Source organism: Nipponia nippon, unplaced genomic scaffold, assembly GCF_047370975.1.
Source record: "Nipponia nippon isolate SJK-2023a ecotype South Korea unplaced genomic scaffold, ASM4737097v1 scaffold_22, whole genome shotgun sequence".
Lineage (NCBI taxonomy): Eukaryota > Metazoa > Chordata > Aves > Pelecaniformes > Threskiornithidae > Nipponia > Nipponia nippon.
The window spans coordinates 6,100,929-6,117,037 of NW_028262339.1; the positions used below are offsets into that span (position 1 = coordinate 6,100,929).

At 35.4% G+C, this 16,109-nt stretch overlaps 1 protein-coding gene across 2 annotated transcripts in view; it reads right to left on the reverse strand.

Annotated features, from left to right (window-relative positions):
• Positions 1-8,859: 8,859 nt before the first annotated feature.
• LOC148055452 (guanine nucleotide-binding protein G(q) subunit alpha) overlaps positions 8,860-16,109 on the reverse strand; it is a 155,413-nt gene continuing 148,163 nt past the window's right edge. For both annotated transcript variants that reach the window (XM_087760283.1, XM_087760284.1), the window contains exons 6-7: positions 14,829-14,982; positions 8,860-9,788 (exon numbers count right to left, since the gene is read on the reverse strand). In XM_087760283.1, coding sequence (XP_087616409.1) covers positions 9,598-9,788; positions 14,829-14,982 — 345 coding nt within the window. In that variant the 3' untranslated portion in view covers positions 8,860-9,597. The remainder of the gene's footprint in view (positions 9,789-14,828; positions 14,983-16,109) is intronic.

The window sequence follows — 16,109 nt, forward strand, 5'->3', positions numbered from 1 at the left end:
TTACAAATTGCTAGCTAGTCAGTTTGTTGTCTACCAGGACCCCTAGGTCCCTTTCAGCAAGGCTGCTTCCTAACCTGTATTGGGCTCTTTGGTTATTTCATCCCAGGTGCAGAACCATACACTATTCTATTAAAATGTTGAAAGCAAAGACTAAAAGAATATTAATATATTGCAGAAAATGAAGTCTGGAACAGCTGATATGTATGCCATTTCATTAAATTTCTGATGAGAGATTCCTGTCTTTTTACTTGCTGTGCAATAAAAGAATAAATAAAGGACATATCTGTGGCTCTATAAGAAAACAAATCAAGACATATTATGTGCTGGAGAGGAATTTACCTTCTAGTTTTTGTAGCCTAGCATAAGGCAATCCTTATTCTTTACATTTTAATTAAAACAATTGAATGAAGAATTAAAAGAATTAAGACTTAAAAAGATGATCAGCTAAGCTACCGAAGTCACAATTATATTTTCTAATAAGAATTATATTTTCTATTAAGAAATAATTAAGAATAATATGTTACCAAATAATCGAATTATGCATATTTTGCAGGTCAACTATTAGAATTAGTTTCTCTTACTTAATTTAGGATGCAAGATTAGTCTTCCATGTCTTGCTGCATTGCACCGTTCCCCTCTGTTGCACTTTGGAGCTGTCATTCTGAACACTCTGCAACAGTATATATTATTGGACTCAGAATATGAGAGTAAGGGAGAAAGAGCTCTTAACCTACATTACTTTTCTATCTTTTGTGACAAATTAGGCAAGAAATGTTTAAAGGAGTCAATAGAATAGAATAGTTCAGTTGGAAGGGACCTACAAGGATCATCTAGTCCAACTGCCTGACCAATTCAGGGCTGACCAAAAGTTAAAGCATGTTATTACGGGCATTGTCCAAATGCCTCAAACACTGACAGGCTTGGGGCATTGACCACTTCTCTAGGAAGCCTGTTCCAGTGTTTGACCACCCTCTTGGTAAAGAAATGCTTCCTAATGTCAAGTCTGAACCTCCCCTCATGCAGCTTTGAACCATTCCCATGTGTCCTGTCACAGGATACCAGGGAGAAAAGATCAGCACCTCCCTCTCCGCTTCCCCTCCTCAGGAAGCTGTGGAGAGCAATGAGGTTGCCCCTCAGCCTCCTTCTCTCCAAACTAGACAAACCCAGAGTCCTCGGCTGCTCCTCATAGGATATGCCTATGACATATGCTCTGAGATATGCTAACAAAGTATCTCATGCCCAATTTTTGTTTTTCCATTATCCTTGAACAGGTAAACACTGAAACCATTCAAAAATTGTTTCTCGGTTTACTTAAGCTTTTCTGAAATGAAGTTTGCTGAGCTCATTTACACTAAACACCATCATCTAGAATGACTTCTGTATTCATCTTCTGGAGCTATATAATATTTTGCTATTCTGGTTTTAAATGGAATTACGTCTTGCTATCTTCAGTGGAGTTGCTTTTGTTTCATATTAGCAGAAATGAAATAAACATGTATGAATATATATCAAAAGAGATTCATTTTATCCATAACCACAGAAAGCTTCCACTTGTGTCACCATTTCTACACCTTCCTACAACAGGTGTAATGCAACCAATTTCCAGACCATAGTAAATATTACTGAAAAACAATTAAGCTGGGTTTTTTACAAATATTAATCATAACATTATTTGAACACTTTTGACAGCTGGTGAAGAATTTGAATTATATGATTATGTACCTAAGATGAGGAAAAGTGACTTTTTGTCTTATCACCACACTAGTCTGTTGCAATTCAAGAAGAGTAGCTCCATCAGCTAAATTATAAACATATTATTGATTTATGTGTTAAAAAAAAAAAGATTATTAGGCAAGGGAAGTATCCAATTTGATTAAGTATACATCTGGCCTTTTGCCCCACAATAATACTCAGGTTGCTTAACTTAAGAAGTTCAGATAAAACAGTGAAATTCCAAAGTATTTGAATAAAAACCTTAATCATAGATTTTACACTTCAGTCATTGACTTAACCTAAAGTAAATCAGGTCTTATCGGTAACTGTGAAAGTTTGCCTTCCATATTCTCCTAAGACATGCTGAGAAAAGCAGGAACCATGATATTGATACACAATGTTATTCCAACTTTCTAAAAACAGCATTTAGAATAAAACAAATATTCTACAGCTTGTGATAACCAATTAATACCTCTAGTATACAATAATCAAACTTTTGAGCACATTTAACTGGCAATTGTTAAGAGACTCCAAATACTTCATCTGGAGATAAATGGAATTTTATTTATAGGGAGAGAGTGATTTTTCTTTATAATAAATGTATAGAAGTGCAATATCTTAAATATTTACTGCATGCAAGTCATCTTTTTTTTGTTAGCATCATATAAAGTAATTTTATGTAATAACGTATCTCTGCAAGAATACAATTCAACATATTGAATAAATGCATTTCTTCAGTTCAGTGGCAGTCTTTGATCATTGAAATAACCACCTCATACAGGACTGTGGAAAAAAAAGCAAATTTTCAGTAACGTTTTGGCAAATACAATTCTCTATTGACAGTGTGAAATGACAAATTAAAATGAGTAATTTTGGCCCAATTTAGCCCACATTAGCCCACTGTATGCTTCAGTAGACTGTATAATAACTATTTTTTTATAGTAGTTTTTTCTAAAATGTGTATCCACATGGGAACTGCCCCCAATTACCAGAACTTTCTGATCCTGTTCTTAGTCACAAATTATCTTTAATTTAGCCAGTATAAACAGTTCTGTAATTATTACCAGAACGGAATCTGATATGTCAAGCAATCTTTTCTTTATGACAAACAGCATAAAGGGAAGATATAGAAAAATAATCAGAGGAAGATAGTAGAAGGAAGATGACAGAAGACTAAGCAAGAAGCTCTGGTATTCTTCAGCTGTACTACACTTCATCACTTGTTCAGTTTTAGACCAATTTACACTGAATTCAGAAGGATCAGAAAGCATTCCAGAAAGTACATACATAGAGCAGTACTGTAAAAATATTTTCCTTACATGGCAGGAAGCAATTAATCAGTGTGATAGACAAATGTGAAGGGAGAAGGAAGGAGTGTTTTGGCCAAGGAGACAGTAAACCTTGAATATCATGAGCAGTGACATGGCATTTTTAATATCTTCAGAAGGAAGACTTTTTTTTTAAGATCTTACTGGAAATAAACAGGAACTCTTTTTTTTTTTTCTGTGAGACAAATGAGAGCCCATTTCTTATACTTTTCCATTCCTAAAACCAAGCATGACTTGTTGGCTTCAGTCTGAATACAGTTAATTTTAGTCCATATTTACACAAACTTGTTATTCTTACAGGGGAGCAGAAAAGTGTTTGTTTTTTTTTGTCCTACCATTTTATTTAAAGGCTTTTTTTTCTGAATAAAAATTAAATCAAGACCTTTCAAAGTGAAAAGGGCAATCCTCCCAAGCCAAAATACCTAGTAGCCCATGAAGTGCTTAAAATGAGGGTTTTAGATACTACTCACTGTTCATGGAAATTTCAGGATTAGGTTTTAAGAGGAGGGTAGTCTTACTCCTTGTTTTCTAACTTGTAAGCCTTTCTTTTGGCCACACACTTCTACCTCTTCCCTTTAGTCAGCTTGGCACTTGTCTGAACCATTGATTAGCCAAACTGGCTCAAAAAATGGAAAATTAGAGTACTAAACTAGCCAAGCAAGAAGAGCAGAAATGAGTGGGGTTGTTTTCACCCAGTTTACTGGTTTACCAAGTACCAAGGGCCGACACAAGGGAGAGGGAAAGCACCATGTAGCTGAGGCCCAGGAACTGAGGAAGAATTAGACGGTGGTTCATTTTGGCAGCAATGAGCTATGAAATTGGGTCAGCTGCTTTATGAAACTTCACTGTCACTGATACCAGAAGTGTTCATGAGGAGCAGGCAACTGCATATTTTGTGGCAGATGAAGCTTTCTCTGTTTACAAATACTCTGAAACTCCTAGGTGTTTGGGACAGTATAGTACAAAATGGTTTGGCAATCAGGTCATATGAACATAGTATGTGATGTAAGTTTATGTCACAACTATGCACAGTTTATCACATAAATAGTTTCTACATCTATTTCACATATCTAAATATTACAACTTGCACTTGTGTGTTTGTTGATGTTATTCTCACTGAGACGTAAAGGTAAAATAAATCCTTCCTCACTGATGCCTCTCCTTTACATTCTGCAACAGGAAAGAAAAATAAATAGCAATTCACTGAAGTCCTTACTTAGGCAAATTATTTGTATTCCAAGAATCTTATTTAAACTGTTGTAATCACATAATAGAGAACAAAGTAATTTTTACAAGTGGCCTGAAATTCTATTTCTTCAGTGGTAAAGCTGTGAGATCCGATGACTGTTGTTCAAGTATGAGCCAGAATCCTGAAAAGCAACATGTAGGCATCTTTCTGTTATTCCTATCATCACTTAGGCAAACAAAAAATCAAAGAAACAGTCTGCTCTTGCAGTACTACTGCAATCATGCAAAACACTTAAGAAATTCACTTAACAGCCTACAAATTCTGAAAGTTTTCTATTAACAAAGACATAGATTATTATTTCTTTTCCCCCATGCTTCTGAGTTTCTGTTGTATACAAGCCAAAAAATCTTTAGCAGTAATGTCAAATAACTGTATTCACTGTACTGAACCTTAAATGTTTTGAACTTTCTGGCTGTAATAAAGATATTCAGTAAATGTTAATATATGGACAATGAGGAAAGAGCATGTATAATTAAAAAAGTAATCACTGAAATAATACATCTATATGATATTTATCATAAGAAACATTTTGGGAGAACAAGAAGCCCAAATATATTTCAGAAAAGTTAAATGTCAAGGAACAAAGATACTATAGTACAAAGTTATGGCCAAAAATACTGGTTTTAACCAGCAAGATTTTTGAGGAGCAGTATTTATGCATTAGTTTTTTCAACAAAAAAATACACCCTATTTTTGTCCCCCAAACAATAGACAATATATGCATTTAAATGACACTTTAAGAATAACAAATATGATCTTTATTTTTTTGAAACACTGAAAATTAAAAAAATGTATCTAGCCCCCCCAATATATTGGTCAAATAAGGATTTCCTGCAGCATCATAAATAAGGAATCCAGCAATAGTCTTCAGCTTAGACCATCTTTTGAGAGAAAACAAAAAAACCCCACAAAACCAGCTTTAGAATAAGATTGATCTGGTTGAATTCTCTTGCATTTTTGACACTATCTTCAACATCAACTTTGCCCAAATAATTCGTCTATTCCTTTCTTTCCTGCAGCATAGCTACTGTGAAAAAGCCTGAGTGAAAGTTACAGTAAAATCCCTGTAACTAGATAAATAATGACCCTCAATGGATTACTGATTAGATGGATATGTTTGATTTGATTCATACAACTCAAAATATTATGGGTAAATAAAAGTAAAAAAAAAAAAAAAAGGAGATATCAGTGGTTCTTATCAAACCAAAGCACATTGTTTTTCAAAATCTCTACTAAACTAACGGATTGGACAGGGACATATGACCTTAGTTGCTTATGTCTGAAGAGGGACTGTATCTACAAAAGTGTGAATGTCTAAAATAGCCATTAAATATCTACAATAGGCCATTTTAATCTCCTAACTTGTGACAGTCTCTCCAAAACATATTTACTTTATTGGTTTCTTAACTAGAGTTAGGTCTTTTGTAGGCCTTGTTAATATACTGTGCACACTTCATTAGTTTACTAATGTAATGCAGGATAACCATGCACAGAGCTCCAAGAACAGCAACACATGTAATAAATTATTTGGGCATTATTTTTTTTCATGTGGGTTAACATGTCTTTGTTTTCTCCTATTATTTCATTATTTTGTGAAGAATGCATAACAAGGGAAGGGGCATTAGGTTGAGTAATCTGAAAGTCTTTTGCATTTTACAGCCAAAAGCTTGGAGTCTAGCAATGTTTTCATATGCAGCCCTTTTACCTCCTTTTAAAGTTTTTGCAAATCATGCAGTCAGTTCTGACTGATAGCCAGCATAAAGTCTCTTCTCCACTTTCAAACTTAAAAAAAAAGTGTTTCACAATCATGTGGCAGTATGATTAAAAATTATGGTTCATATACCTTGAAAATCCAAAGAGTCTGAATTATAAAAAGCAAACCGCCCTTATAACTTCATCATCCTATATATGTCAGGAAAGTGCCAGTTAGTGAAAAAAGCAAGTTTAAGATTTCTGTAAAACACATATTACAGCTTTCTTGTACTAGTGAACACCTAAAATACACAGGTTCCCAAGATGTTTTCCTTCCCTCCTCTCCCATTTATGACATTCAATGAAATCACATAATTTTGGCAAAGTTAAAAGGGTTTCTGTCTTGTTTTTGCCTTCAGCTTCATGTTAGAGGCACATACTTCTGGACTCAAGCACTATAATGCATAGTGGAAATCACAAATTAAAACAGCAACAGTAATGGAATATATTGCAAGTGGGAACAGCTATGTCATTTAAAAAGGAAATGTTTTTGTAAACACTGTCACACTGCAATGCTGTGTTAGGTGATTCATGTAAGGCTTGCATTAGCATGCTGAACATACATTTTTTCAGAATATGCGTAAATGATCTAAACATTGCCACAGGTTAAACTCAATTAAAATATACCAGAAATAGCCCAGTGGCACACACACTTGAATTTTGCAATCATAATATATCTATAAAGCATGAGTAAACTTTTGTTTTGTTTTTATACAAAACTTAAAACCCCATTCCCCCCCCCCCAGTATCCCATAACAAAACAAACCCTAAACATTCATTAGACACCACTGGCTGATTTTTTTTTTTTTTTTTTTTTTTTGCTACTGTTCTATTTATATCACTAAATCCAAGGTGGCCAATGTATTCCCAGGTTAAAAGAAGGGATATTATCATGTACTCCGGAGTCAACAGTGGAAACAGAAGATTTGTTATGTTTATAAGCAAGATCAGGACCAATTTTATAATGACATATATAACAAGAATAACTGTTCTGATCACGTATTTAGAATGTCAGTGTCACTTTTTATAGCCTACAACTACCTGCTTTAGGTTTATTAAATAAAATTCTTTACCTCCTTAAAATTGTTAACACTAGTGACTTTGTTGTTGTTAGATCTAAGGTTTCTGTAATTTCTGAAATAATGTTTAACTGATCTGATGTTCTGTATTTTTTCATGATATTTTTAAGGAAATAGCATATACCCATTAGTACTTATGTTCAATGGTTTGAAATGTCTCTAAATTAACTTTTCTAATAAAGGCTATTAGAAAGGTAAAATTAACCGAAGTTGAATCTGCCAAATACAAATTCATATTTAAGAGCTTATGTTCCAATCCTAGATATAATGGCATAAATTCTTCCACCAAAAATGGTTTCTACATCTGTATAAAGCCCTGACAAGATTTAAGCATTGTTTTGATTGTGAATGTCCTCTGCGTGTCTCCAATTTACTTTTACTCAGGAATGTACAAATTATTTTATACAGCACGATGCTAGTACCACTCTGTACTATAATAAGCTTTTTTTGCTTTTTAAATAAAAACAACAAATCCCTAGTCAGAAATAAAATGACCAAATTTACATTCTTCTCTTAAAAAAAGTAAATAAAATAACATTTAAAATGTGAATTAGCTGTACGACATACGATACAATTACATAGATACATATCAACACAGCACATTCAATTTGCCAAAAATTAATGATTACAAAGCCAATATGGATGCTGCCATATATATATATAGATATATGTACAATGATTGTAGCATTCATAATTGCACTATACCTACAACCAGTTTTCAATTATAAGGTGTTTTATGAGGGAATAAAAAATAGCAACTGTTCTTATTATTGTTTTGGAGTTGGGAGGGCTAAGGATAAGAACCATCTCATTAGTATTTATTGTTAACTTTGTTACTCAACTAATAAGTCATTCTTTTTCCACCTCTCCTCTGCTGCTGAGAGGCAGCAATTTCTGTGCTAAGTGCACCCTAGTGCTGCTTGGCATTGTAGATAATCAATCCAATTACATCTGACCTCTGAGTTCTCTGTAGCTTGCTAGCAATCATGCACCTGGTCAAAAAAACACCTTTCAACCTAAGCTGCTCATCGGTGTGTGCTACATTTTGTTGTTAAAAATTTGCACATTTAAATTTCAAGAGTGATTTTCTCACTGTTTCATTTACATTAATCAAGACATTACATCAAGATGTTCTATTTTGCATGAAGCCTATCAAATGTCTGTGAATCGGTTAAGAGGCAACCTTATCAAGAAAGGTTCCTGAATGTGATCACTCATCAATAATTTCATGCTGTACAAAGGTGCTTTGATATTATTATAGAAAACATTGTATGCAATCTCATGCCATCTCTGACATAAGGAGAGAGTTAAACTGTCTTCTATACACGTATACCTAGTAGCATATTCACTCACACTGTTGTTTTTGACATCAGAAAATGGAACACTTTCTAAAAAGGGAACATATGAGCTGAAACTATGTTTGTTTACCGTTTGGCAGTTGACTCAATCAGGTCAGTTCCCAGTCCATCAGTTTGGCATTTGGTATCTTATGTTTCAAAAGTATTGGTTTTATAAAAAACCAGATTTCTCAAGATTTTATACAACAAAAATATTTTTTCTACTGTGGAAAAACACACTTTAAAAAAACTCTAACTTAAGAAAAAAATGCACACAACTGAAAAAAAAAAAAACAAACCACCACCACTGTTTCAGTCTGTAGCCACTAGGGAAAATGTAGTGTCCATGACATTTCTGTTTGGCATTTGTGAATAAAGAAAAGAGAAAATAATGGCACATGGCAATTAAAAAGAGATTCTATTATATTCCATGAACATCCCAGGTTTGTGTCTTTAATTATTTCATTACTGTCTTCTATGCATCTTTCTGAACTGTCAAAGTATGGTTAAATTCTAAATCCATACACAACTATTTCTGTTTTGCAATCCCAATATTCTAGCCTCCGAAGAGAAGACAGAATGAAAACACCCACGTCAAGAATTTAAAAATCACACTATCAATACTTTTGATCCTTCAGAGAAAGTACATTCTGTAAAATTTGAATGACCGATAACTTCAGTTCTGATGATAGCATTTTTCCTGACCAAATCACTCAACAGAAAATATTTTACCAAGGAACACGACTGGGAAAACAGCCATTGTACCTTTAAAAACATAAGGGAGGGAGGAAGGAGGGAGAGAGAAAGGGTCAGGGGAAGAGGAAACCAGCTTGATTTTGCTTCAATAGCAAAAAACTGTTATCCTTTGTGAGTGTACAACTGAGAATTTAAAACACATTGAGTCACAAGGTTTTGCCTAAAAAATAAGAAAATGTACTGTGAATGTACTTCAGCATCTTTTGTTTTTCCTCCATATAGTTTAAATAAAATCATAATATTAACTAAAAACTCTGTGGACATTCACAGAGTCCAGGCCAGCAATAAATTAGTATTATGCAATTATTTTTCACAGATAATACAGTCCCTCTTGTGTATCTTCAGTCACGCAAAGGTGGTCTTGAAGGGCCTCCTAGGTACAGTTAGACCAGGTTGTACTCCTTCAGGTTTAACTGTAGGATTGTGTCCTTGACAGCAGCAAAGACAAAGCGTATATTTTCTGTGTCTGTAGCACATGTGAAGTGGGAGTAGATAATTTTGTCACTGTCTGGATTCAGGTCTACAAACATCTTCAAGATGAACTCTCGTGCTGCTTGTGCATCTCGTTGTGGTCCTGATAATTAAGAAGAGAAAGTCATTTTTTTCTTAAAGTAAATTCAATATTTGAGCTTCTTTAGGAGGGAAACCTTAGGAGCAGAAAACAGAAGAAAGACTCAGTCTGTGATTCTCATATAAGAGAAGAAGGGAAAATTTTTACTAATAAATACTACCATATACTATTTTTTTTCCTGTAGGAATCATTAAAAAATAAAAATGGAAGGAAATTCCAGAAGTTGATCATGCAAGAGCTGTTCTTTTCCTGCTGACTATCCTTTCTTCCATAAGATGTTTAAAATGGAGAGATGAAATTGATGATATATAACCACACAAAATGAACAACAGAAATAGATGCTTTATACTAATAAATATTTAAAAAATTAATAGAATTGGCCCATTTTCAGTCTATATCTATTATATTTAAACTATACTTAAGTACATTTTTTTAAAACGTAGCATAATCAAGTTATATTCTAAACTGGTCTGACACTGTCTCCAATAGAATTTCATTTACTTTAGTGATAATAAAATATACATGCTTGCTAGTTGAAGCTGTTCAATTGCAAAAAGTTAATGTTCTGACAAAACAATTATCTAAATGATATATAACAATCTTATTAAATCTAAATTAAGTCTGTAGTTCTCAGAAGAACACAAAGTCTATGTAACCAAACTGCATGTTCTGCTTTACACAAGACAGAAGGCAAAATAATGACTTCCAATCTAGAACAGTGAGGATTTGTTCATGTTCACAGCCAAAAGAGCAGCACAGAAGCAGGAACATTAGCCACAAGCTATTGTTTTCCTATACTGCAATTCTGTTCCAATGCAATTTTCATAGGCCATTATTCCCTTGCTTTCCTGTTTCTGCAATGTGGGTATCTACAGAACATGTATGTTTGCTGTACCTCCTCCTCCTATCTCCTCATTAGTCCTGGTCTTGTTACATGACAATATAAATACCAGCCTTCAGCTGTAATATAGTTCTATCCTTCAGTGGTTATGAAATCTGTACTTAGAGGGTTAGCGTGTGCCCACATAACTTTCAATAACCGCACAATAAAACTTATTTTTAATACTTAAATACAGTTGCAAACATTTCTAATTTGGATAACTGCAAAAATTAGGTAGCAAAGGAAGCACAGAAGAGAAATCATATGCTTTCTGATATCTATTGGTTGCAAAGCCTTGTAGAAGGAGAACATGATTCTGCAATATCCTGGTGTATGCACATGAATATATATGTGTGTATATATATATACACATACACAGACTACACATTTGCTGAGATGTAGAGAAGAACATGTAAACAGATAATTAGTTCTCTGAGGTAGGACAGAGAGGACTGTTCAAAATTTTTAAAATTTCTAAACACAACAGATGCTAGCCTTTAGCTTCAGCACATATACTATAGAAACAGCAGCAACAGTAAATTTTACTACTATTTTTTTTGCTCTTAATCAAATACTTGTAAAGGAGACTCCTAGACTTTCAAAGACAATGATTTCTTCAAAATAAGCCATTTATTGTTTTAATCAACTTCCTAGAATTTTGTTAAACAGTTTTACAGTGGGTAGACACAAGTAGGGTTTTCCCTCTCTCAAAATCTACTGCACTATTCAAAGCCTGTATCCAAATTTTGCTTACCCAATAACATGTCTGCTGATTATCATGTAATTTAAATTTTTTTTGGACTAGATTTCAAGTACAGAAAACTGAGGTTAAAAAGAAAGTTTGCCACCTCGGCAATTTAGAAAAAAAAGGAATGAGCCAATGTTAGATTTACAATGCTAAGTGGTTATGCTCTAAATAATCTTGGAAAAGAATTATAATACAAATCAGTAGGTTTCTTGTCCATTGCTCCCAATTTAGCAGTCTTCAAAGGGTCTCTCTCTATATGATAATCAAGTCCTATATAAAAAGTACTACAATTTGGCTTGGCTACATTAGCTTGGTGAGTGTAATCATTTATTTTCTTTGAAGACTCTGGAGGGGAGTGTGCTCTAGACATTTTTTTCTTCTTTCCTTCCCAAGCATGGCCCCTTTTTGTCTTTTTCCCCTCTCCCAGCTCTTCATTCCAGTCTGTGAGTCAGTCTTTTAGTATTAGCTGTGAAAGCATACCTTCATGTGATACTCTGACCCTTGAGCATGTCTCAGTCTCTCATCCAATATTGTTATGACATACTGTGCAGTACAACTGCTTAGTTTAATCAGTCCAATTTGCCATCTTGGTTAGCATTTCTCATCCCTATGCTACTTTCTCCATTGTGCTACCACACAGGAAACTGCATGGGAGAAGTGATACAGCTGAAAAATACCTAATTCTGATGAGTTCTCCAAATCTGTCCATCTTCAACATCTCCAAACAGAGTGCTGGAACAGCAGAGGGGACCACACAGTGACCCATGCAAGCCACAGACTGTGTAACCCACCCCATCTTTCCACCAGAAGAAATCAAATCAAACCATAACCTTGTCCAAGGGGTTAAGTCCAGCAAGATCTGCAGAATTAGAGTCAGATGCTTAAAGACTTTCAGGTCTGGCCTACTGGTTATGGCCCTACTGGTCCAAAATCTTCTATTGTTTCCATTACTCGTGGCAAAATAGAAGAAGAGGGTTTCTCTGAGTTGACTGATTGAAAACGTGATAACCTACGACGAAATGACTGGCTTGGTAGATGAGGGGAAAGCAGTGGATATTGTCTACCTGGAATTCAGGAAGGCTTTTGACATTTTCTCCCATAAAATCTTCATATGGAAGCTGTTGAAGTACGGACTGGATGAGCAGACAGTGAGGGGGATTGAAAACTGGCTGAATGGTTGGGATCAGAGGGTGGTGATCAGTGGCATGAAGTCTAGTTGGAGGCCAGTAACTAGTGGGGTACCCCAGGGGTCAATACTAGGTCCAGTCCTGTTTAACATCTTTAATGATCTGGATGATGGAGCAGAGTGTACCATCAGCAAGTTTGCTGATGACACAAAACTGGGAGGAGTGGCTGCCATCCAGAGGGACCTGGATAGGCTGGAAAAATGGGTTGACAGGAACCTCATGCAGTTCAACAAGGGGAAATGCCAAGTCCTGCACCTGGGGAGGAATAACCCCAGGCACCAATATACGCTGGGGGTGACCCAACTGGAAAGCAGCTTGGCAGAAAAGGACCTGGGGTCCTGATGGACACCAAGTAGAACATGAGCCAGCAATGTGCCCTTGCCGCAAAGGTGGCTAATGGTATCCTGGGCTGCATTAGGAGGAATGTTGCCAGCAGGTCGAGGAAGGTGATCCTTCCCCTCTACTCAGCACTGGTGAGGCCACACCTGGAGTCCTGTGTCCAGTTCTTGGCTCCCCAGTACAAGAGAGAAATGGAGCTACTGGAGAGAGTCCAGAAAAGGGCCACAAGGATGACTAAGGGACTGGAGGAAAGGCTGAGAAACCTGGGACTGTTTACCCTAAAGAAGAGAAGGCTCAGGTGAGGATCTCATAAATGTGTACAAATACCTGAAGGAAGGGTATAAAGAAGACGGGCTAGGCTCTTGTTGATGGTGCCCAGTGACAGGACAAGAGGCAATGGGCACAAGCTGAAACACAGGAGTTTCCATCTGAACATCAGGAAACCCTTTTTTACTTTGAGGGTGACCGAACACTGGAAGAGGTTGCTCAGAGAGGTTGTGGAGTCTCCCTCCTTGGAGATATTCAAAAGCCATCTGGACATGGACCTGGGCAACAGGCACTAGGTGATCTTGTTTGAGCAGGGGGGTTGGACCAGATGATCTCCAGAGGTCCCTTCCAACCTCAACTATTCTGTGTGATTTTTGTCTGTTTTTTTCTGGACAAGCATTTAACACAGGTATATCTCCACTTGAGTGATGATAACAGAAGAGCCCATAGAGCCTTCTCACCTGCAGGATGTCATCTAGGGCACCTGTCACACTTGTAACTTGAAAGGACAAGAATATTTTCTATTCAACTGCCAGTTATCTTCTGTATAGTACTATCAAACTAAACTTATGCTGATTCATAAATAAGTATGGTCTGATCCTGCAGGCTGTTCACTGTGAACACATCCTTTCCTCTCAAACATGAAAAAACTGTAACTTTTTCCTTTTATCACTCTCTAGTTTTGAAAGTGAGAGATTTAATCTTTTTTGTAGCTTTTGAATCTGCTTTTCACTCTCTGGTGAGACAAAAAAGATGTTATTGTATGAATTTGATTTTTTTTCTCTGTTACCAAAGCCTCCACTCAGTTACCTTAGAATACCTAACTTTTTACCTCAGGAGAACTTTCTGAAAGTACAGCTTCTTTAGAAACAGCTGTGTGTTCCACATATTGTTTTCTGGGACAAGCACATTAAACTTCACATAAGTAACATAAAATTAAAATAAAGGAAACAAAAAAGAAATGGTATAATGAAAGGGTAGGAGGAGTGATACTGGTTTCTCTGACAGCCACAGAGAATTTATGACACTTCTGTTCAGATATCCAGCCTTAAACAAAAAAAACAACAACAACAAAACCAAACAAACAAAACCAAAACAAAAAATAAAAAGAAGAGCATGTGAGACCCTGTGTAAAAATGAGAAATGTATTTTTATGTAATTTTAGCTTTATATTTCAGTTCAAACCCTCACCCCAACTTATGAACAAGAACAGAATAAGGTCCATTGCTAATATGATGTTACTCATCTAGAATCAATAATTTCACATGAAAGGTACTTCCATCCTATCCACAATTAATGGAGGTATAAAATGAAATCCTAGCAATCTAGAAAATCCCATAAAACTTCAGTGACTTTAAAAATTTGGAATATTAAAAATTGTTATTTTTAATAATTTTTTCCTTTTAATATAATTTTTAAAAAAACATAACCAGCAAGTCATTCAACTACAAACTAACCATTTGGTGTACTAAGTACAATTTGTAATGAATAAAATGGGTGTAATGAAGAAGGGGTGATAGTCTTTGTCCTAAGAACCTCTAAGCAAAATATGGGCAAGGCTACTACGTTTTTTCATTACAGCAGTGTAAATGGGGCATGAGCTCTGGTGGCAATATACTTACCATCATACTCTGGGAAATAATCAACTAAATGGGAGTACATAATTTTCTCCTCTAAGAGATCTTTTTTATTTAAGAACAGAATGACCGAAGAATTCTGGAACCATGGATATGTGATAATTGTCCTAAAGAGTGCTTTGCTTTCTTCCATTCGATTCTGGAATGAAAAAAGAGAGACGAATTTATGTGGTGGTGAAAATAAATTATTATTTTTTAAATCAATCCATGCAATTCCATTTTATTTGATAAACAGATCCATTTCATGTTTTCCACCATCTTACCAAAATGTAAGATTTAACTGATTCATTTACAATTCATAGGCAAGTGGTAAATTAAATATGAAGGCAGTTTCCTTTTGCAAACTCAAAGACACAAGCATAGTTATTCTTTAAAACACAGGTCATGGACATGATAGCTGTAACAGGTACTATTGTAAATACTGATTATATGTGGCTTGGTGAGCACTTCCACCAGCTCAGTATACTTGGGTGGATCCCATCCAGCCCCATAGACTTGTGTGTGTCTGAGTGGTGTAGCAGGTCACTAACCATTTCCCCTTGGATTATGGGGGCTTCATTCTGCTCCCTGTCCCTGTCTTCCAGCTCAGGGGGCTGGGTACCCCGAGAACAACTGGTCTGACTATTAAAGACTGAGGCAAAGAAGGCATTAAGTACCTCAGCCTTTTCCTCATCCTTTGTCCTTTGAAGGATGGAGATTCTCCTTAGCCCTCCTTTTGTTGTTAATGTATAACATTCTGTCAGAAAACTCAGACAGTTTTGCTATAGGTGTAGTTTCACTTGTATTAATTTACATTTTAAAGTGACCTGCATAAGAATGGAAAATAGGAACTCTAAAAAAACACCCCACCACCTAAAAAATGCAATTTTGTAATAGTTGATAGTTTAGTTATCTTGTATCACCACAGAATCTTCAAGCAATTTATTAAACTTTACAGAATGTTGGAGTGGTGAGTGAAAGTAAATAGACAAATTTATAGATGGAGAAACTAAGGCAGAGAAGTAAAATCTTTGCTTTTTTGCAATCAGTTGTATTGATTTCAATGGTGCAAGAATTTCATTCCAAAAGGAGAAAAACTGAAATATCAACAGAGCTGAGCATAAAACATAAGTCCTTAGGCTAATTGCTAAAGCACAATTGTGACCATTCCTTTTATAACTTTATAATTTATAGACTTAATTACAATATCATAGTTAAAATTCGATGGGGAGTCAGAGGAGGGGAAAAAATGAGGGAATACATGTCCTAAATTCACACAGATTTTTT